Below are 20,572 nucleotides of genomic sequence, written 5' to 3' on the forward strand. Positions count from 1 at the left end.
TGTTTTGTTCCTTCCTCCTAATTCATCTCCCAAGCTATACCAATCTTCAATCCTTACAGTCCGGGGGTACAAACACTAGGCCTGTACCAGCAAAGAAATTAGGTGCTCTGTGGACATAAAGAAAGTTGTGATTTTCAGAAACCCTAGACACTTGGCCTGTACCATGATTCAGAAACTCGCAAATATGATATTTCTGTGATGATGATAATTGTGTGCTAGAATCTTGTAAGCAGCTAGCATCCAACAAAGATCTTAAGACCTAAGTGGAAAGGAGCACCCCCATACCTTAGCCAAAGGTGAAGGTCTATCTATAATGAAGACAGATCGACAAAAATGATTTGATTGAGAACTCTTTGATGATCCCTAACCCAGTCTCAAATATTAACCCTTCACCTAGTTATATAAACTCCCTTTCAACATATGGAGTAACTCCTATACCCTATTATTCTAAAGACCAAAGACCAAATTACCCTTCACCCCACAGCCCCTAGTGATCACTGACAACCACTACACTATTCCTAACCTATATCTGTGTCTGTAGACATTACAGAACTCATTACCTCCCCAAAGGCATCCTCCCAAAAATCTCACCCAAATCCCCAAATATAATTGGGGTTCAAACCTACCAAGACTGCTTTTTATGTGGACTTCATATTAATGAATAGTCTACCGAATATTATCATGTGTATAGATGTTGCTTTAGGCTTCCAAGAAACTGCTTTAGTTTTTCCAAATTTTACAAATCTTATTGTTATCAACATATTTTCTTTGTTGTTGGACAAGCAGAAGATTGAAAGATTCCATTTCACAAGACGAGAGTACCGGGCAAATAAAATTCACAAATATGGACGGAATACAAAAGTTTAAAGTCCACGTCTCCCCTTCCCACAACAAAGCCATTGGATTCTCTCCAATCATTTTGCTACCACCACCAGTATTTGGATAAGGAACATACCATAGATAGTTAGGGTAGAAAGATCAACCTAATCAGCAGAATCCAGCTAGCTGAAGATATGTAGCACCTCTTCCATAAAGGGTTTTGTTTTGTTTTGTTTTGTTTTGTTTTTTAGAAAGGTAACTCTATATAACTGAAAATCTCAAATACAGCAGGGGATGAGGAGTCCCAATGCTCACAGACCATGAAGTCAATTTCTTCAACCTTACTATATTTTGATTCCACAATGATTTCGTAATATCCCAATTCACAGTCGCAACTATATGTAAGGAAAATGCAAGGTATAATCTTGCATCCCAATATCTCTACAAAAGTTTCTGCCCCCCACGACAGGGCTCTCAGTCGGCAAGGGCCTATGTTCTCAATCGGCGAAGCCTCAAAACGGGAAGGAATACCCCTTACTCCTTTGTACCGCATCTCGTCCTCAACTCATTCCGACACTGTGAGATCCTTCACAGTTGCAACTGTATGTATGCAATAGGCAAGGTATAATCTTGCATCCCAATTTCTCTACAAAAGTTTCCTCTCTTTTGCCACCACATCCTCAAGCTAGATAGACAAACACTTGCACTTCAAATTCCTTGCTTGCTCAGTCAAATATTTGTCAAGAACATAAAAGAAGTGTATGGAAAGATTGGTCGTCCACTAACATAGATCAACTCCAGCAAAAAAGTTAAGTCGCCAATGCAAATCCATGAAGTCTACATGTGTGATTTTCACTACATTGAATTTGCATCTTCCTCCCTAGTTGCATTAAAGCTCCACCACATAAAAAGTTCCCCTCTAACCACTCCAATTCTACCCATGATAGATGCCTAACACCACCATCATGAGGTCCAACAATCTCATCAACCACCATGAGATAATGATAATAGAAGTATTTTAAAATGGCCTCAACACAATATAACGAAGTGTGCAGGTTGGCAAGTCAAGTTTATCATCAATGTCAATATGAAGGACAGCTTCCCATCAAATTTGCTAACCTCCCCATTCTTCCAATAAAGGATTCCAATCACTTCCAGAGGCTATATGTTGTCATCAGCGACCAAAAGAATCCATTAGTATGGTTTTTTTTTTTTAATGATTCCATTAGTACATGTTTTTGACAGGGAAAACACTTCCAAAATGGAAATCTGTTTGGAAAATAAAGACGAAGGTGAAATTGAGCAATGATTTGGTCATTTCCACAGCCTTTTTTTTTTTTTTTTTTTAACATTTGGTAGGGATTCAAGCTCACTTCCTTGTCTTCTTGAGCATGTGTGACAACAGACTGTTTCATCTTTTTTAACAAAACAGATTTCCGTTTTTGCTAGCAGCCCTCTTTTGAAAAGTATCAATGCATGTAATCAAATGTGCGTGTTTAATAGTTTATAATGAACCATTAAAAAAATAGCTTTATATTGCATCATAAGTAATGTCCATAATGAAGCGCCATTTTTTTCGTACTGCTTTAAGAATATTCGTACCGTTAGTGGGCATATCGATCTTCTGCACTTGCATCATTTCATGACATCCTTGTGAGTGTTATTTCTTCCATGCATCCAATGTGTTTTATCCATAACTAGCTTTTTTTTGCCCTCTAGTCTCTACCTTTCAGTTTTATGGCCCATTAAAACGTTCTTTAACCTTAGTCTGAGCTACCTATACACTAGGCTTATGCAAATTCACATTTGATTGAAAAAACAATGATAAAGAAAATGAGCCAGCCAACAAAAACTGAGTGACATATGCAAATTCATGTCAAACTGTTAAGACTTCAGACAAGCATTTTGTACTATCAGCTAACAAAAACTGAGTGACGTGCAAATTCTTGTCAAACTGTTGAGACTTAATACGAGCATTTTGTATTATCAGATGCTTTGATGTATATAATAGATCTTTCTAATTCTACCTCTATAGAAGGCCTGCTTTCATTAGTGCATGTTTTTTTTCGGTTGTGGCTCTTCATGACATGCATGTGAAATTCAGATTAATGTACTAGATCTTCTTCCCAACATTTTTTTCAATTATTCAATGTTTTACCTTAGCCTAATTTAAGTATACAACTCATAACTCCATGAAAAAAAATGCATAAGCAAAGGATATAATCATATAAGACCATGCGATTGGCTTCCAAATATAAAAAAGATAAGAACAAGCAAACAATGCACAAGCATGCCTCAAGTAAGTGGATGAGCATAACGGTTCCATTGAAGAAAATCAGAAAAATGAGCAACAGCCACATTCTGTATTCTTTCAAGATCCATGAGAAATAATGCTTACCTCATCCCAGAACTCCAATGCAGCAATGAATAAAAGCATCACAGGTAGACATGCTTATCATTTCAACCTTCAAAATTTGCAAAAATATATTGTGATAATGCATGTCGGCTGACTGAGTCAGATCATAAAACCCTAGCAAATATTAGAACCCAACTGAGACAGTGAGAAATTGATTTTCCATACACTGTTCGACATTCCTCCTCATCCAGGATTCTATAAATAGATATATCATTACATAAAACCCAAAAAGAATATTATATATGGATATGGTGCTGGGAAGAAAGAGCAAATAATAACTTCCAAACCTAAGGAATCCAACAATCCTCTATTCATGTGCTTCCAGGAGCATCATTTCCTGTAGTAGGCTTGCGGTTCAGGTAGCGAATGACAGCATCTTCAACCCTATTAAAGGCCGGGAAAAAGAAAACTTCATTAGTAACAGCATCCACAAAAAGGTCTGATAACATTACTCGGACCAAGCTTATATATAATCATCAGTACGATACAGAGAAGCTAAAAAAATAGAGAAGGTTACCATGGTTGGTTGTAGAAGTCTGAACGACGTTCTTTTTCAGCATTACGACTTGCTTCACCAGCAACAAGTTTCAGGTCCCTACTTTGTGAACCAATCAACGCATTAATAAACTCCACTGGAGACTGACTGAACCCAAGAAAGAAGGCCCGCCTCCTACGATGCTCATGAATCTTTTTTATAGCAACACAAATCGCTTCATCACAGGCATCAATTTCTTTTAGTTTCTCCGTATTGGCAAGGAACATTGACATTTCTTTCTGTGGCGGGAAGGGAACATCAACCAGTACATCATAGCAGGCACTGCCAGCTGGACTGCTCCCTGAAAGCTTGATCTTATGCTCCAAATGTATAGGAACAGGGGGAAATAGATGCTGCGAGATTTTCTGCGAAACCATAGCAAATTTCATCTTCTCTTCACCGAACACTTTACGTAGAGGCGCATCACAAGTGAAAAATGAAGGATCAGCTGGGTTTTGCAATTTTCTTGCCTTCACATAGTGCCAAAGCGCAGCTATGATTCTTGGGCGTGTATCTACCTCAATGCCAAGAATTTCCATCAAAGCAGGTGACAGTTTGAATTTCTCAGGAACATAATTCATTTCAAGACGTATAGTCACAGTGAATTCCTTATCACCTTTTCTTTTAATCTCAAAACCCTCATGTTGTGCGGGTGAGCGAGCATTCTCCCATATAATTGTAGGATTTTCAGGGTACAAAATTGGGTCAAGTGTGATAGTAACCCTCCTGAAGAAAGAAGAGAATTTCGGGTATGAAGGATTCGGTTTCGGAATCCCACCAGAAGGATCTGGGTCTGCCCCATCTTCTAATATCCTGCCAATTAGTTTGAGACACCAAGAAGGGGGTTCTGAGTTCTGCTTTTCGGGGATCGTGCGAGTCTGGTTAGCGAAAGTGTTGAAGACATAAATTCGAAGTGTTCTCTGAATACAAGGAGGGTTCTTGATGGATTCCTGGATGTCAATTTTCTTTCTTGCCAGAGCCGCATCTACCCGAGACTCAAATTCTAGTAACTGCGTGTATAAGGCGGACTCTGGGAGAAGTGCCGCTACCCTGTCGGGAATCTGCTTCTCAGGAAGCTTTCGCTTCTTCCTACGTGCGGCGGGGGTGAGCTCCGTTGTTTTGAACATAGAAGGGGCGTTGATACCAGTGGGAATGGAGGGACGAGTTGGGGGTTTCTGTGGCACACGCTTAGCACTTGCAGTGCTGGGTGTTGAAAGGGATGGTGATGAGGCACCAATGTGCCCATGCCCAGGGGTTTGGTTTTGCATTTGAGGGTGTAACTGAGCCTGAAATTGAGCATGTGCTGCTTGGGCAGCTTGGACAGCTTGGGCTTGGGCAGCTTGAGCTTGGGATTGGAGAGGGGACTGAAACTGGGTTTGAAAGTGAGAAGTAGCTTGTGGCTGAGATTGTGATTGAGAGTGAAGATGAGATAACTGGCTCATTGACATAGATGGTGGAACCATGCCCGTGTTACCCAGAGGAGAAGGACCCCCAACATTCCTAGACTGATTAGTGTTATTTGCTGCCATTGCTATCTAGCAGAGCGATGTCTACAAACTAAAGACAGCACTTCCACCCCAAAACCCTAATTTCATGAAAGAACCGAAAAACCCTAGACTTATAAGCTTCCAGAAACCCTAATCTCAGCAAAATCCACGAAAAAACTAATCTTTACAGCATATAAACCATGCAAGACTCCCACCCCAAAACCCTAATTTCATGAAAGAACCAAAAAACCCTAGACCTATAAGCTTCAAGAAACCCTAGCTTTCAGTGAAATCCACGAAGAGCGTAATCTTACCGCATCTAAACTCTGCAAAACCCTAATTCGTTCAAAGGATCAAATGCACTAGAACTCCACACCCTCTCCAATTCAGAAAATCCCTTTTAAAACCCTAATTTCAATTTATTTTTATTTATTTTTAAAGAGCCCTAATATCTAGCAAACCTCAATTCTTGAGAAATCCCAACTCTAACAAAGGATAAACACCCCAATTTTATTTAAAGCCCTTCCTATTTTGCTGCAAACCCTAGGTCAGTGCGAAAACCTACGGAGAACTCAAACCCTTACGAAATACTTCCAGCGCTTATAGCTTGAGAATTCAATAACATAAAAATAGAAGGAATCTCATTTCGAATGAGAGAGAGAGAGAGAGAGAGAGAGAGAGAGAGAGAGAGAGACTTACAATTTTGATGCAGAAAAATCTCCTTACAATTTTGACGGATTCGAAGATAGAAATGTCCTTTTTTTTTTTGGTCTACCTCCAATCGAACCCCATTCCTTTTTAAGATAAATGGGAAGTTACGAAAAAGACCTCGACATTGTGGATGAATTATTGAATTTACTCTTGTTTGTTTTTTATGACAAAATTACCCTTGCTTTAGCGCTTAATACGAACGTTTAACGCTAATTTGGTAATACTTTTAAAATCGAACCTACGGTTAGGACTGTCAATCGGGATGAGCAAGCTCGAAGCCCGCTAAAAGCCCATCCATAATTAAAATGAGAACAAGCCAAACCAAGCTTGGTCAAAAGTTGAAGCCCGAACTCTAAATTGGGCTGAGCTTGATCAAGGGTTGTCCAGCTCGTTATAGGCCCGGGCCCGATAATATATTTACTATATAATTTTTCAAGATTTTTTATGTACTTAAAAAAAATCAGTAGATATTAATTAAATAGGTTAATTAAACATTAATATCCTATAGGCTATAGTTCAACATTAAATAGGTTTTTTTTCTTTCTTTATTTTGCCAGCCCACTCTATATGAACGGTTTGGATTATCATATCCTATAGGCTATAGTTCGACCTCAGATTTATTAAATGAATAAGACAAAATCTGGCAAAAAATCAATCGATGTGGCTTTTCTCACATGCCAAAGCCAACAAGTTTAATGGCTTTCTATGAAATTAGCTTTTCTGTGCTTGGCTTAGTCTTTTCTCGTGCAGAAAATAAGAGGTGATGGGCAAGCCCGAACTTGGCCCGAAGCCCATGTGGAGTTTGGGCAAGCAAATTTTATAATTTAGTTAGGCCCAAACTCGGCCCGAAGCCTGTTGTATAGACATGGGCTGAGCTTGAGCACCTCAGGCCTGCCCAAGCTCAGCCGAATTGACAGTCCTACTTACGTTAAGCTATATTTGGTAAAAAAAAATTGAAAAAAATATTAAAAAAATGCAAAGTTTTGTCTAAATTGTGAATAAATGGTAGTGATTTGAAATTTATAGAAACTGTGTTGTCATGTGAGAGAAGATGGCTTTTAGGACAAATATACCCCTCCTACCTCTTTTTTCCCTCTACCTTTTTGCACCTATCCCTATGCACTTTTTTACCTTCTCACCTACCACCTTCTTCTTCCTTAAGGCTTTTCTAACATGGAAAACTCCATGCAAGGGTTTTGAAGGTTGCCATTTACCTACCACATTCTTCTTCCTCAAGACTTCAAAAACGTGGGAAACTTCATGCAAGGCTTTTAAAGCTTGCTATTTACCTACCACCTTCTTCTTCCTCAAGACTTCATAAACGTGGGAAACTCCATCCAAGGTTTTTTTCATGTTATTTTTTTGTTTATTTCTCATCCTCTCTATGTTGGTGTATTTGTTTGGCTATGCTCATCTCTCTCTCTCTCTCTATCTCTCTCTCTCTCTCAATGGTCCCATAGTTGAAAGGTTCAATGGTTCCAAAGTTGTAAATGATTAAATGGTTTTAAACCCATTATCCAACCTATTTGGTGAATCTATTTAGGCACTCACAAGTCATAACATATTGGAACCATTACGTAGGCCTCGGAACCACAATTTAGTGGTTCCAAGAGGTTACATAGTGGTTCCAACACTCTAAATTGTGGTTCCAAGAGTCCAACTTGTGTTTGGTATTGTAATAGTATTTTAGTGATTTTAAAAGTCATCATGGCTCTATCATTGGTGTTTAAACCTATTGGAACAATTAAGTAGGCCTCAGAACCACTATTTAGTGGTTAAATAGTGGTTCCAAGACTGTAAATTATGGTTCCCAAGTGGTTGGTACATTATAATACTACTTTATTGGTTTCTGAAGAGATAATGACTGTCTCATTGGTGTTTGGAACATATTGGAACCATTACGTAGGCTTCGGAACCACAATTTAGTAGTTCGAGAGGTTACACAGTAGTTTCAACACTCTAAATTGTGGTTTCAAGAGTCAAACTTGTGTTTGGTACATTATAATAGTATTTTAGTAGTTTTAAAAGTCATCATGGCTCTATCTTTGGTGTTTTAAACCTATTGGAAACATAATATAGTGGTTCTGAGGTACACATTGATGGGTACCAACACTAGGGAACCACATCTTATACCCCGAAACCACTAGGGAACCACATCTTATACCTCGGAACCGCTACATCTTATACCCCGAAACCACTACATCTTTTACCCCAGAACCACTAGGGAACCGCATTTTATACCACAGAACCACTAGGGAACCACATCTTATACCTCGGAACCACTAGGGAACCACATCTTATACCCCCGGAATCACTTGGGAACCACATTTTATACCCCGGAACTACTAGGGAACCACATTTTATACCCCTAAACCACTAGGAAAGCACATCTTATACCCCTGGAACCACTAGGGAACCGCATCTTAAAACCCCGAAACCACTAGGGAACCACATCTTATACCCTAGAACCACTAGAGGACCACATCACCATTAAGGAACCAAATCTACTGCCTTCTGTTCGAAGGTTTACCTTCGAACTTCCGAATGGAACCAGTAATTTGGTACGTATATTGGCTTCCATTCGGAAGTCCGAAGTTTTGTTCGGACTTATGACGGAAGCCGGTAGACTAGGGATAATTCCAAGGATTTTTATCTTCAAATTGAATAATAATTCCAAGGATAATAGGGATATACGTTCTGATCGTAGTGTCATGCAAGCAACCATAAATTGAAGCTTGATTTTGATGTTTTAGAATCAAAAAATGCAAAGAAAATGGATTTATCTTGGAAAATGAGGAAAACAACTAAATTCAAGTTTAAGCTCAAAATCCATTTTCTTTGCATTTTGTAACACTGTTTCGATAAGTTTATTATGAATAAACCCTCGTAAATACGAAATCCTGTTTTAAAAAATACCTTCACAGATTTGCAAAGCAAATTCCGACAACAAGGTGACGGATTCTGACCGCAATCGACGGATTCCGACAAAAAAAATTCGTCCCGACGAGAAATCGCACTTCCAGGCAAAGGGGAGAGAACGAGAGAGAACGGTGGGAGAGAGAGGAGTAAAAAGAGATGGGTTAAAAAACCCTTTTTCACATAAAAGGGTATTCTTGAGATTTCCCCAAACATACTGTACCTGATAGCCCTTTTTTGATGATTCTGAAAACGCTACCCTTGATTCACAAAAAATGTAAAACTTTACATTTTTTTAATAATTTTTCCAACTTTTTTTTTTCTTAAAGGGAAGTCACGAAAAAGCCCTCGGCATTGCGGACGAATTTACCATTTTTATTTTATGACGAAATTACCCTTGCTTTCTGATCATAGTTCTTATACAAACGTGTACGGCTAATTTGGTAATGCTAATAAAATTGAACCTAGGCTATGTGGTTATTTTACTAACCTTATAGATTTATTTGGTAAAAGGGACCGCATTAGGGTTTTCGCTCCGAGGACCGCACTATAGGATGATCCAAACCGTCCATGTGATGGGCCACAATTTAAATATGTTGGACCCAAAAAATCATTTACATGGGATGATCGTAACCCTCCGATCTATATAGACGGAACCGAGACCTTAACAACTTATTAATATGTTGGTTCGGTTGTCCTCGTCGCTAGCCTGAGTATACCACTATTTAGAACAATTTTCAGAGACAAACCAGTCGGAGACAAGGGATGGATGTCGCTAGGCTAGGTTGGGATCATCCTATTGAAACTAATTTTTGGCCACAACCTATTTAAGTTGTGGCCCATCCCTGGACGGCTTGGATCATTCTATAGTGTGCAGTACTTTTTGAAAAATACGGGACTATAAGGGCTTACACCATATACAATCTCGAGTAATACTTTCAAAATCTCAGTTACCTTACTTGGTAATTCTACTAACGTTTTTTATTTATTTGGTAAAACTTTTATAAGGGACCAAATTAGGGTTTTCGGTCTTTCCCTCGATCGGCTATAAATATCGATCTTTCCCTCGATTCGTCTCTGCTCGCCTCAGGTAAGAGAGATTAGGGTTTCTGCTTAGCCGCCATGGTGAAGTATTCGAGGGAGCCTGAAAACCCTACTAAATGTAAGATGTTTCACCTTTCTCTCTTCATTGATGTTTTTCTCTTTGCATTTTATCAACACTCTTTAGTTCTTTAGTTCTCTCCACATGAAATCTAGGGTTTCTTCGTCTCTTTTGAGGTAAAATTTGGTCTCTTCTATCTGCGCGTGAAATGTAGGGTTTTATTTATCTTTTTTACCGTTTCATTTGGTCTCTTTTTTGTTTGTACTCGGAAATCTAGGGTTTTTTCATCTCTTTTCCAGTTATAGTTGATTTACTCTGATCTGCTCATGAAATCTCTAGGTTTTCTTCATATATTTATTTTTAGATTTGGTTTTCTGTATGTTTCCTCGCAAGAATGTCTATGATTTCTTCAGCTCTTTGCGGTTACTGTTGGTCTTGGTTTTGTATTTTCTAGACACGAAAATTTGGTTAGTTAAAAATTTTACTCTTGGATATTGACTTAGGTTGTTGTAGATTTCCTTTTAAGTTGTGTTGGAAGAATGTACTCTTTGAAGTTGATGATTCTGTTTCCATGGGTATTTGTTCTCTGATTATGTGTTCTGTTCTGCTTATTTTTCAGCCTGCAAGTCAAGGGGCTCGGATCTGAGGGTCCATTTTAAGGTATATTGGGATTTTTCTGTTGAGCATTTTGTAGAATTTTTTTCTGATGAAGCCAGTTGGTATCTTACACTTCTGATGGTTTAGGCTCGTAACTTTTGGAATGAACTTGCATTTAGTTATTGGTATCTAAATGATATTTGGCATGTTTTAAGTCCAATAAATACTATGGTGTTTATGTTACCAAGGTCAATTGTGAGATATTTCTCTGAACCAGTTATGTTGTGAAAAAATCAAAATTCTGGTCTGCGCTATCATTTTTTGTGATTTTTTTTTTTTAATGATAGGAAGTCATCTGTAGTAACTCATACCAAGTTAAAGACATCCATTTTTATGTTGAGTAGCATTTTCTACCTTGTGATCTTTTTGTAGTGCTCCCATTGCATCTTGTAGCTTACAAGTATGACCTGTTTATCTGAGCAAATTTCTCTTGAGCCTCTTGGAAATTGCTGTCTCATCATCATTGTTGGGAGAACATCTATTGGTTGTGCTTGGGCTACTGTTTTAACAAATAATGCAACATCGTAGAACCATTGGATTTCCTCAGTGGCAATGGTTCTTATGACCATTCCTTTGATAACATAAGCAGTTGTAGTGCTACACCTGAAGAAAAAAGCAGGGTCCTATTGTCTATACGAATAGGTCTCTCGTAAACTTCAGGGAAAGTGAGTCCATTGTTATTGGGTGAACCTCTGTAAATGTTGTTAATGACAAAAGGTTCAGTAAATGATGACACATTATGAACTTATCCTCCTAATTAGAATGATATTATGCCACTGTTGCTGATGTCATTTCTATCTTATTATTGGATATTATTTAATTGTATTGCTCTCTCTAGTGCTGTTACTTCACCTTGGAGTATGAAAGCAGGGGCTGTTTCCTATGAGCCTAAATGATGTGTGATTATGTGATTTCTATCTTATTATGTTAACATGTAGTGATTGTGGGAACCTATATAGGGTTTGCTAGGGGCTAGTGTTTCAATCAATGATGATCATCCTAAAGCCATTTGGTCTTTCTATATCTATGGTGCTTTTACAGTGCCTTTGATTACCAACATTGATATTTGATCCAACATGGGACTTCACGGGCAGCCACCATATAAAAAGCAGGGTCCTGTTATCAATCTCAATGGCTCTCTCATAATTTTCAGTGAATGAGTCCATTGTTATTTGGTGAACCATTGTAAACTAGTTAATGCCAAAAGGTTCAGAAAATGATGGTTTGTGTGTATATATATATTTGTGTTGTATGTGTGTTATGTATATTTGGTGTTGTTATTTCAAATATCAGTTGTATTTTATTATTGGACTCTTTTTACTGTATTATTCTGTGCAGTGTTCTCAGTGTGCCTTGTAGTGTAAAAGCAGGGCCAGTTTATCTGGGCAGCAAATCTCTCTTAAGCAAGGTTACCTGGAACGCGGTTCATTCCGGTACGCGGTACGGGAACGGGGTACGCTGGTAGCCCAGTACCCGGTACGCGGTTCGTTCCACACTATAAAATTTGAAGATTTTCAAATATCACTAAAATAAGCACCAACATATATTGCATTCTCAATCTTAAAAGAAAAAGCAAAGAGAAAATAACTACCCAATTCTAAACCATTTCAAAAAAAAACTACCCAATTTTGAAATAAAAATATAAAAACATGAATAGACTAATAAACTATTGTGCAGCTCTCTTTTCCTAATTCACCGAAGTGTTCCCTCTCTATGTATCTCTCCCTTTCTCGTGGGTCGCCATTTTTGGCGATCCGGGTCACAAACGACCCACTTTTCGGGTCGGCGATCGCGGGTCGGAGGGTGGTAGGGCGATCCCGGTAACATTGCTCTTAAGCCCTTGTGCTAGGCCTTCTATTTTTAACAAATGATGCAACATCTTAGAAGAACCATTGGCTCTCCTATCCACAGTAGCTATGCTGCTTATGACCGTCCCCTTGATAACAAAAACAGTTTTATTACACCTGAAGAAAAAAAGCAGGGTCCTATTTCTATATGAATGGGTCTCTCGTAAACTTCAGGGAAATTGAGACCATCGTTATTGGGTGAACCTCTGTAAACGCAGTTAATGACAAAAGGTTCAGTAAATGATGGCACATTTTGAACTTGACCTCAGAATTAGATAGATATTATGCTTTTTTTGTTTTATGCCATATATATATATATATATATATATATATATGTATATTATTCTTGGGGTATTATTTGCTTGTATTACTCTGTGTATTCTCTCACTTTGCGGTGGAGTGTGAAAACGGGAACCGTTTTCCTATGAGAGATCTTTCTTGAGCCTCTGGGAAATTGCTGTCACGGGATTAGTGTGAAACTCCATAGGGTTTGGTAGGGGCTACTGTTTCAACCGATGATCCATCATCCTAAAACTGGGTTTGCTAGGGGCTAGTGTTTCAACCAATGATCCATCATCAAAACCATTTGCTCCTGTAACTATGTTGCTTTGGCAGACCCTTTGATAACATAAGCAGCTGCGTTATGAAACCTGAAGGAAAAAAGAAGAAGCAGGGTCCTGTTGCATATATCAATGGTTCTCTCGTAAAGTTCAGGGAAATTGAGTCCATTGTTATTGGGTGAACCTTCGTAAACTTTTGTTAATGACAAAAGGTTCAGTAAATGATGGTACATTATGAACTTGACCTCGTAAACAGGGTAGATATTATGCCAGTGTTCCATATGCCATTTGTATCTTATTCCTGGACCTCTTTCAGTTTCATATGTTATTTGAGACATCATACTTCTAAGCCTGTCCTTGTTGAAGGTTATGTTGAATCATTCTGTATTCTTCAATTATTAGTGCACCGTATGTGAATTGGGAAAATTCAACATTTCACTTCCTTTTCCCTTTCCCTTTCCCCCGACAGCTTACTATGTGTATTAGTCAGTGCCAGTACATACGTATCTCTGTTATCATCAAAAACTTCAACTGAGGTGCTGCTTTTGAATCTCCTCTCCGCTGAAGTTTTGTTTTATATACCAAAATTCACATTTGCCTTACCCTATCATGTTGCACTTCTAGTTTAACACCTTGAATCAAGTTATTATAGAAAATAATTATCACGAGCACATTTGAGGGTCTAATTATATTGAAATACTTGGTACAGTTGCTCTTCTATACTATTTTAGCTGAAGAAATAGGAGTTAGGAACCACATCGTTTTTGCTGCAATGGTTAGGTCAAATTGATATTATTATTTTGTAGCATGGCCAACATTTGCTCATATAATGGTTTCAGTATCAGTACCTGGGATTTCCTATCCTCGTCGGTGTCAGATTATCTTGAAATTATCTTTTGTCGTTTACCTATTTTGTTCTGGTAATATTTTATCCAAGAGCAAAGGTTGTGATGTGAATGAATAAAACATGTATAGCAAGTCTATTCAAGGGTAAAATAGACCCCGGCCTGGTATCCCCATATTGAACAGCCCCAATAATGTGGATATTTTGTGTACCATGCAACAAGTAAATTTTTCCTTGCTGTCATTTTTGAATCAGCATGTAATACTATTAGCAGTGTTTCATTTTGATCCTTGTGTCTTTTGGAATTTTTCATTGGTTTCTTGGGACAGTTCACTATCAACAAAATCAGGGTTTTCTATTTCTATGGTTTTAGTTTTTATTCCTTCATACTGATTTGAGTTAATAATATTGCTGTAATTCATGTCGTTGCCAACCCTTTCTGTCCTGTGCTTCTTTTCTCAGAATACCAGGGAGACAGCATTCGCAATCCGTAAGCTGCCTTTAACCAAGGCTAAAAGGTATCTCGAAGATGTTATAGCTCATAAACAAGCCATCCCCTTCCGCCGATTTTGTAGGGGTGTTGGCCGCACTGCCCAAGCAAAGAACCGACACTCAAATGGTCAAGGAAGATGGCCCATGAAGTCTGCCAAGTTCATTCTGGACTTGTTGAAGAATGCTGAGAGCAACGCAGATGTATGTTTCATTCTGGCATAATGTTTTCTTGTTACTATTATGCAGCATAATCTATGTTTACTACCTTCCTTCATCATAAATCTTATTTTGCAGGTCAAGGGTTTGGATGTTGATACTCTCTATGTATCTCACATTCAGGTGAATCAAGCTCAAAAGCAGAGGCGCCGAACATACCGTGCCCATGGAAGAATCAACCGTAAGTCGGTTATATCTGTATCTTTTAAACTTTTTCCCATTGAATTTAGCTCGTGACAATATTCAAATGAGCTTCTTAGCTTGTGAATTTGCTCTTCTAACACCGATCTTGTATTCACCATGCTAGCTTACATGTCATCTCCCTGTCATATTGAGCTGGTTTTGTCCGAAAAGGAAGCACCCGTGAAGAAAGAGGTAAGAGAGTCCTTTGATATGTCAGAATTTTTTAAATTTCTTGTTAGATCTATAAATTAATCTACAAACTATAAGTTAATCTACAAAGGAAATAACCAATTTGTGTGTTGATGATTGCAGCCTGAGACTCAGTTGGCTCAGAGGAAACCCAAGAAAGCTCAAGCTCTACGCAGCGGCACTTCCTCTTAGAGCGCGGATTTATGCGTCTGTTGGTTTTGTTCTCATTTCCTAATTTACTTCTCATGAAACCATGTTTTGTGTTACTTAAATGCGCCATCATTTGGAGATTTTTCATTGCATAACAGGGATGACCAACATCATAAGGTTTTGATAATTTTGGGATCTGAATTTGGATTATTTTTCTCCTTAGGATTTGATTTTTGGTGTATTAGAGGCTAGAATTTAAGTTTTTAAAAAAAAATGCAATTTCCGTTTTATCTAGAGTTTGGTAACACTCTTCGGACATGCATTGGAGTTGATCTCTCATTCGTGCCTTCCAATTTCCCCATACTGGCTCAAAGCATCATAAAAGTAGTTCTATTTGCTTAAAGATAATGGGAAATGCTAAGAAATAAAGCCACTTACTCCTTTAAGTGATAAATGATCGAAGCTTTCGACCTCGACAGCAATATAGCTTATTTGCCGGGTTTGCTCTTTTTTTTTTCCTGCATTAAGCTAATCGAGGGTCAATAGATCCAAATAGGGCATTCACAAGTAAAGCTATGTGAAACTCATTGACTCTGGAAGTCACAAAAATAGCCAAGTTGTCCTAATTTAACAGGAAGGAATTGCAAATGCCTCTACAATAGGGATGACTTTTAGGGCCTTGCCCAAAAACGTCCGGTAGACAGTCGGAACTTTTTCGAGAAAGCTTGGGCTTCTAACTTCGAATACTGACTTCCTCTGGTCTTCGGGCTTCTTGAAGCCTAGGATCCTATCAAAGCCTGTTGGTGAATCAGAAGATCTGAAGCCTAAACTATCCCAACTTTTCAAGAGCGATTTATTGCGCAGCCAAACACCACCTTTGGTTTGGCAGCTCTACCAAATACTCGATGAAATTCGGGATTTAGTGTGGGAGGTTCATCCATTACTGCAACACCGTCGGAGAACGGCAAACACTGTAGCGGATGTCCTGGCCAAAGATGGGGCACATCTACCCTATACTCAATTCATAATTCAAATCGAGTCGGGTATTGAAGGCCTCCTGTGAAAACATTGCAATTTTTTCTTTTCCGGGGACATCTTGTCCCTGCCTGCTTGTACTGTTTTGTTATTAATAAAAGTTAACTTTCAAAAAAACAAAAAACAAACACCACCTTTGGTTTTTTATGACAAGGTGGTGCTCTGCATTGCAGTTGAAATTTTTGCAAACTATTACCCTGTTTGGTTTTTTTTTTTTTTTTTTTTGGTTTAAATGTTAACCATAACCTTGTTTAAGAAAATGGAACATTCACATACACAGTTCCCTCCCAACAAAGTGGAGATTGAAAACCTTTCAGCAAGAAAGCTGCACTCCAACAATAGTAATAATGAATTGTAGCAACAATAATACAGTAGCAATAGTAAAAAAGAAATGTGGTTTTCATATGGGATAAATAGGAAAGGAGTGAATCAAAACCCACTCATTGCAGATATGCTCTAAAAATTCTCCGTCTCCTTCTTTTTCTCTTTTTTTCTTGTTAATGATTTAGGTGATAGGAATCGTTTTGTGGGAAAAATTTATCAAAACTTTGTATTTGACTATAGTTTTTGAAAAATGGTGGTTTAGGACGATTGGTTAGAAAACCAATCGATTCACTCTTTGAACCAGACAAAGGTCAATTGTTCAAGCGACTGTTCGTTAAGCAGTTCCTTACCTATTAAAAACTAGAATTCTTGAATGATTCCACTTGAAAAGAAGAATTTCCGTGAGAAAATTTGAGTTGCTGGTTTTCTTCTGTATGACAACTGGCTAGAAAGCTAGTGTAAAATCCAAATTTGTCCTCGGAAAATGCAACAAGACAATCTGGCGAAGGCTCAGGTCGTTGCAAGGGGGTGACTTTTCTCTTAAAACGAAAGATTTCGCATACCATATTTAAAACCTGAAACTGTTCGACATATTGAAACTCAAATGAATTTGGTCAAATACTCAACCAGTTAAGAATCACTTGAGAACCCTTACAATCAGTGTCTCTTAGGATTGTGTTATCACCATGGCAACTAAACACGAGGGTTGCGCTCCTTGCGGGACTTAACCCAATACCTTACAGCTCGTGCCGACGACAGCCATGCACCAACTGTCTCCGATTCAACCTTTCATTGAATATTTTTCATTGAATCTAAAATAGAAATTATGCTATAGCACGACCCATGTTGCCCCAAGTGGAACTGGCATAATGGGATAGCTAGATGGCTATATCTGCATGTACTTAATTATATAAACCAATAGATGCACCTAAACGATCAGATGAAAATGTGGAAGTAAGAGATTTAGACAGTTAAAAATGTTACCTGTTGATAAAGTTTTGGTATTAAGGAACCATGTTTTTAAGCAGAAAGATAAAATTTCAGAACTGCACTGCTGTAGAAATCTCAGAGGATTGTACAAACTCAATAATCAAATGATTTGGAGTACTCAAACATGGTCAGGCGCGAACGAGGGCACTCCTCAAGATTTAGTCAAGTTCCAAGTTCTTAAACCTTCATTGCAAAAGAGTAACTACTGAACTGCAACCACGCCATCGAGCACTCTGTTATCACTACTTCATGCAATCCAAATTATGTTAAGAAAAAGGCACTTACAATCAGATTAAAATGCAGACGTGCGAAATATGAATAGCAACAAAGCAACCGTTGTTTGCTGCTGATAGAGATTCCATTATAAGAATCAGATTTTTCAATCAGGAGGATAAAAGGTCAGTAACATACTGCCAATTGATGACATAACAACACTACAATGCTACTAAGAAACCCCACTGGAAATTATAAATATACAAAGAAACAAAGCAACATAATCCCTTCTCAAGATAGAGAGATTCCAACCTTCTTGTCATTCAAGATAGTTGTTCACAAAACAATGTGCTCATTTTTAATCTAATATTCCGCACCTTCGACACTTATCCATATTTCCATAATCCTTCGCCAAGACCTCCACAGAGATCCTTCCTGGTTAGATTTCAAACTAACATTACAGAACAATTGAAAACAAAGGGACTCATATGGTTACCATCAAGAAACCGCCACTCCAAATCATTTGCATCACGATCAGGCCGGCAAGTACAAATGGTCATTCCATGACCATCAAAAGTATTCCTCACACCACCAATAACTAGCAGCTCATCACCCAACGACTTGAATGCCACACCCCATCCTCTATTTTTATCAGCTCTTACAGGAACATTTCCCAACTCCTTCCATGAATTACTGCCCTTCAAATATACTTTCAATTGGTTAGACAAAGCATCTAGCGAATAAAGCTCATTGTTCACAACAGCAACAAGTGGGGGTGAAGGAGATGATAAATTCGGAGCATCGTTTATCATATTCGGAATCAACTCCCATGTGTTCCTCTCTGCATCATAAAATTCACCACATGTGAGATTGCCTTCTTTGTTTTGCCCCCCAATCACATAGAACTTATTATCCATGAAACACCCGGAACAAAGCTTCCTCCGGCAGATCATCCTTGGAAGTGGGTGCCATAATTTAGTAACAGGGTCAAATTTCTCAGCTGAATTTAAGATCTCAGTATCAGATCCAATCACGCCAACTGCCCCGCCGGCTACACAAGCAATGTTACCACAATTAGCAGACGCGAACAAACATCGTGGTCTGATCATTGAAGGACCTTTGAACCATCTATTCATGGCCAACTCATACCTCCAAATAACCAATCCCTCAATCTCTTTCCCCAAAACGAGCAAATGGGTACCTGCGCAAAGGGTCTCCTTGTCTCCACACGTAAAGCAAGAATCTGAAGGCAAAACAGGGAGCTTCCTACAAGATCTATGCCGTGGGTCCAGCGACCACCAATGAGGCTCCCCGCTCGGCAACATGAAAACTGTTGGTTCTTTAATTTCAATCTCTTTCCTAATCTTAAACAGCTCTCCACCCCTCAACAGAGCTAAATACCGCTTGTTCATGGTGTAAAGCTTCGTGTAATCTGATCTTGGAACCCTAGCTAAGATCAGAAGCGCGAGCTCGTCGTTGAGCGACGGAATATAAGAGTATTCTGCATCCTGAGGTTCAAAATCCAAAGAACCCACATTTTCATGCTCATCCAACCCCTCATCAAATACCCCCAAATCCCCAGAAACCCCAATTTTCTTCTTCAGACCATGACTACTGCTATTCTTCTTACTTGTCAGATTATAATCACGCCAAAGAAAATCCTCTCTCCCCGCCTCTTCCGACATTGAATTTTTTTCCTAACCCTAAAAAAGAAAAAACAACATCAAATCTTTCAATTCAAAAGGAGATCAATCAATTCAACAGAAACAAGAGAAAGAGAAAAATTTCACAAAGCCCTATCTTGAAATCTCAGAACCAAGAGAAAGAAAAAGGCAAAAACCCCAAAAGAGAAAAAAATCAAATCTTTCAAGTCACAATGAGATCAATCAATTCAACAGAAACAAAAGAAAGAGACTAACTCCACAAAACCCTAACTTGAAATCCCAAAGAAAAAGGAAAAAAACCCAAGAAAAGAAAAAACAATCAAATCTTTGAAGTCACAAGGAGATCGATCAATTTAACAAAAAAAAAAACGGAAATAGACTATCTCCACAATACCCTAACTTGAAATCCCAGATCGACAGAAAATGGGGAAAAACCCTAGAAGAGGGGAAAAAAAATCAAATCTTTCAAGTCACAAGGAGATCAATTAAATCAACAGAAACAATAGAACGAAATACTAACTCCACAAAACCCTAACTTGAAACCCTAGAACCAAGGGATTGAAAAAAAGAAGAAAAAAAGCCATTTTTTTTACAATGAAGAATCAATTGATAGAGGGAAAGGGTACCAGATAAGGGGAATTAAAGGAGGGAGATAGAAAGCATACCAGATAAACAATGGAGGAGGGTTGAATGAGTGTATGAATGTTTCTAGGGTTAGGGTTTGATGGAAACCCTAGATTTGGAAATAAATGAGATAAGGATGAAGAAAAGAACATGAGGATTCTGGTAGTGGGGATTACTGAAGAGGGAGAAGGAGGTTTTATGCTTAAATTAGTTGCCATTTGGGGATTAAAATACAGAGATATTATGAGAGACAACATGACTCTCTCTCTCTCTCTGCTTTTCTATTGTTTCTTTTATTTATTAGATACTGTAGAGGAATATTTTAGTTTTATTATTTATTAAGGAAATGATATTTCCACCCCTTTATCACAGTCTCCACCACTATTGTTTGTCGTTTCTTGAAAATGAAGAAAACGACAAAAAAGAGAGGTGCAAATGCCATTTTAGGAAAAGACAAAGAAGATGGGCTTAAAATGGTGGAAAAGGGGTGAAGTATATCATTTTCCATTTAATTAACTCTCGATAGTTAGTTGTCAATACTTTTCATTTTCCAATTGGGTAAATGCTAAAAGGAAGAGGTCATTTGTTATTACCCTTA

The 20,572-nt window shown here is 38.2% G+C and overlaps 2 protein-coding genes, 4 non-coding genes and 1 pseudogene across 7 annotated transcripts; 5 read left to right on the forward strand and 2 right to left on the reverse strand.

Moving 5' to 3' along the window:
- Positions 1–3,321: 3,321 nt before the first annotated feature.
- On the reverse strand, positions 3,322–5,957 carry LOC143860775 (SWI/SNF complex component SNF12 homolog). The gene is made up of 2 exons (XM_077371590.1): positions 3,753–5,957; positions 3,322–3,619 (listed from the first exon to the last, which is right to left on the reverse strand). The coding sequence occupies exons 1-2, from the start codon at positions 5,297–5,299 to the stop codon at positions 3,547–3,549; spliced, it is 1,620 nt and encodes a 539-aa protein (XP_077227705.1). The 5' UTR covers positions 5,300–5,957; the 3' UTR covers positions 3,322–3,546.
- A 3,938-nt stretch (positions 5,958–9,895) lies between these two features.
- On the forward strand, positions 9,896–15,334 carry LOC143861808 (large ribosomal subunit protein uL22y). The gene is made up of 6 exons (XM_077372744.1): positions 9,896–10,046; positions 10,606–10,646; positions 14,357–14,587; positions 14,681–14,783; positions 14,910–14,977; positions 15,098–15,334. Exons 1-6 carry the CDS (start codon positions 10,007–10,009, stop codon positions 15,164–15,166), a joined length of 552 nt encoding a protein of 183 aa, XP_077228859.1. The 5' UTR covers positions 9,896–10,006; the 3' UTR covers positions 15,167–15,334.
- On the forward strand, positions 11,253–11,383 carry LOC143862788 (small nucleolar RNA snoR74). The gene has a single exon (XR_013240497.1). It is a non-coding gene; the product is annotated as a small nucleolar RNA snoR74 (small nucleolar RNA).
- Positions 11,746–11,873, forward strand: LOC143862791 (small nucleolar RNA snoR74). Its single transcript, XR_013240499.1, has one exon. It is a non-coding gene; the product is annotated as a small nucleolar RNA snoR74 (small nucleolar RNA).
- On the forward strand, positions 12,615–12,744 carry LOC143862787 (small nucleolar RNA snoR74). Its single transcript, XR_013240496.1, has one exon. It is a non-coding gene; the product is annotated as a small nucleolar RNA snoR74 (small nucleolar RNA).
- On the forward strand, positions 13,154–13,285 carry LOC143862790 (small nucleolar RNA snoR74). Its single transcript, XR_013240498.1, has one exon. It is a non-coding gene; the product is annotated as a small nucleolar RNA snoR74 (small nucleolar RNA).
- A 2,452-nt stretch (positions 15,335–17,786) lies between the features above and the next one.
- Positions 17,787–20,260, reverse strand: LOC143862261 (F-box/kelch-repeat protein At3g27150 pseudogene; annotated as a pseudogene). Its single transcript, XR_013240238.1, has 2 exons — positions 20,016–20,260; positions 17,787–19,389 (listed from the first exon to the last, which is right to left on the reverse strand). The product of XR_013240238.1 is annotated as an F-box/kelch-repeat protein At3g27150 pseudogene (transcript).
- Between the last annotated feature and the right edge of the window lie 312 nt (positions 20,261–20,572).

Source organism: Tasmannia lanceolata, unplaced genomic scaffold (genome assembly GCF_043159265.1).
Source record: "Tasmannia lanceolata isolate RefF3 unplaced genomic scaffold, GAP_Taslan_0.1 ptg000037l, whole genome shotgun sequence".
In the NCBI taxonomy this organism is placed as follows: Eukaryota; Viridiplantae; Streptophyta; class Magnoliopsida; order Canellales; family Winteraceae; genus Tasmannia; species Tasmannia lanceolata.

Excerpts from the sequence above, each read along its gene's own strand:
- LOC143860775 (XM_077371590.1), bottom strand. The coding sequence starts at position 5,299 with ATGGCAGCAAATAACACTAATCAGTCTAGGAATGTTGGGGGTCCTTCT. Across the intron at positions 3,620-3,752 it reads GACTTCTACAACCAACCATG|GGTTGAAGATGCTGTCATTC; the intron begins GTAACCTTCTCT and ends GGCCTTTAATAG.
- LOC143861808 (XM_077372744.1), top strand. The coding sequence starts at position 10,007 with ATGGTGAAGTATTCGAGGGAGCCTGAAAACCCTACTAAAT. Across the intron at positions 14,588-14,680 it reads ATGCTGAGAGCAACGCAGAT|GTCAAGGGTTTGGATGTTGA; the intron begins GTATGTTTCATT and ends CTTATTTTGCAG. Across the intron at positions 14,978-15,097 it reads AAGCACCCGTGAAGAAAGAG|CCTGAGACTCAGTTGGCTCA; the intron begins GTAAGAGAGTCC and ends TGATGATTGCAG.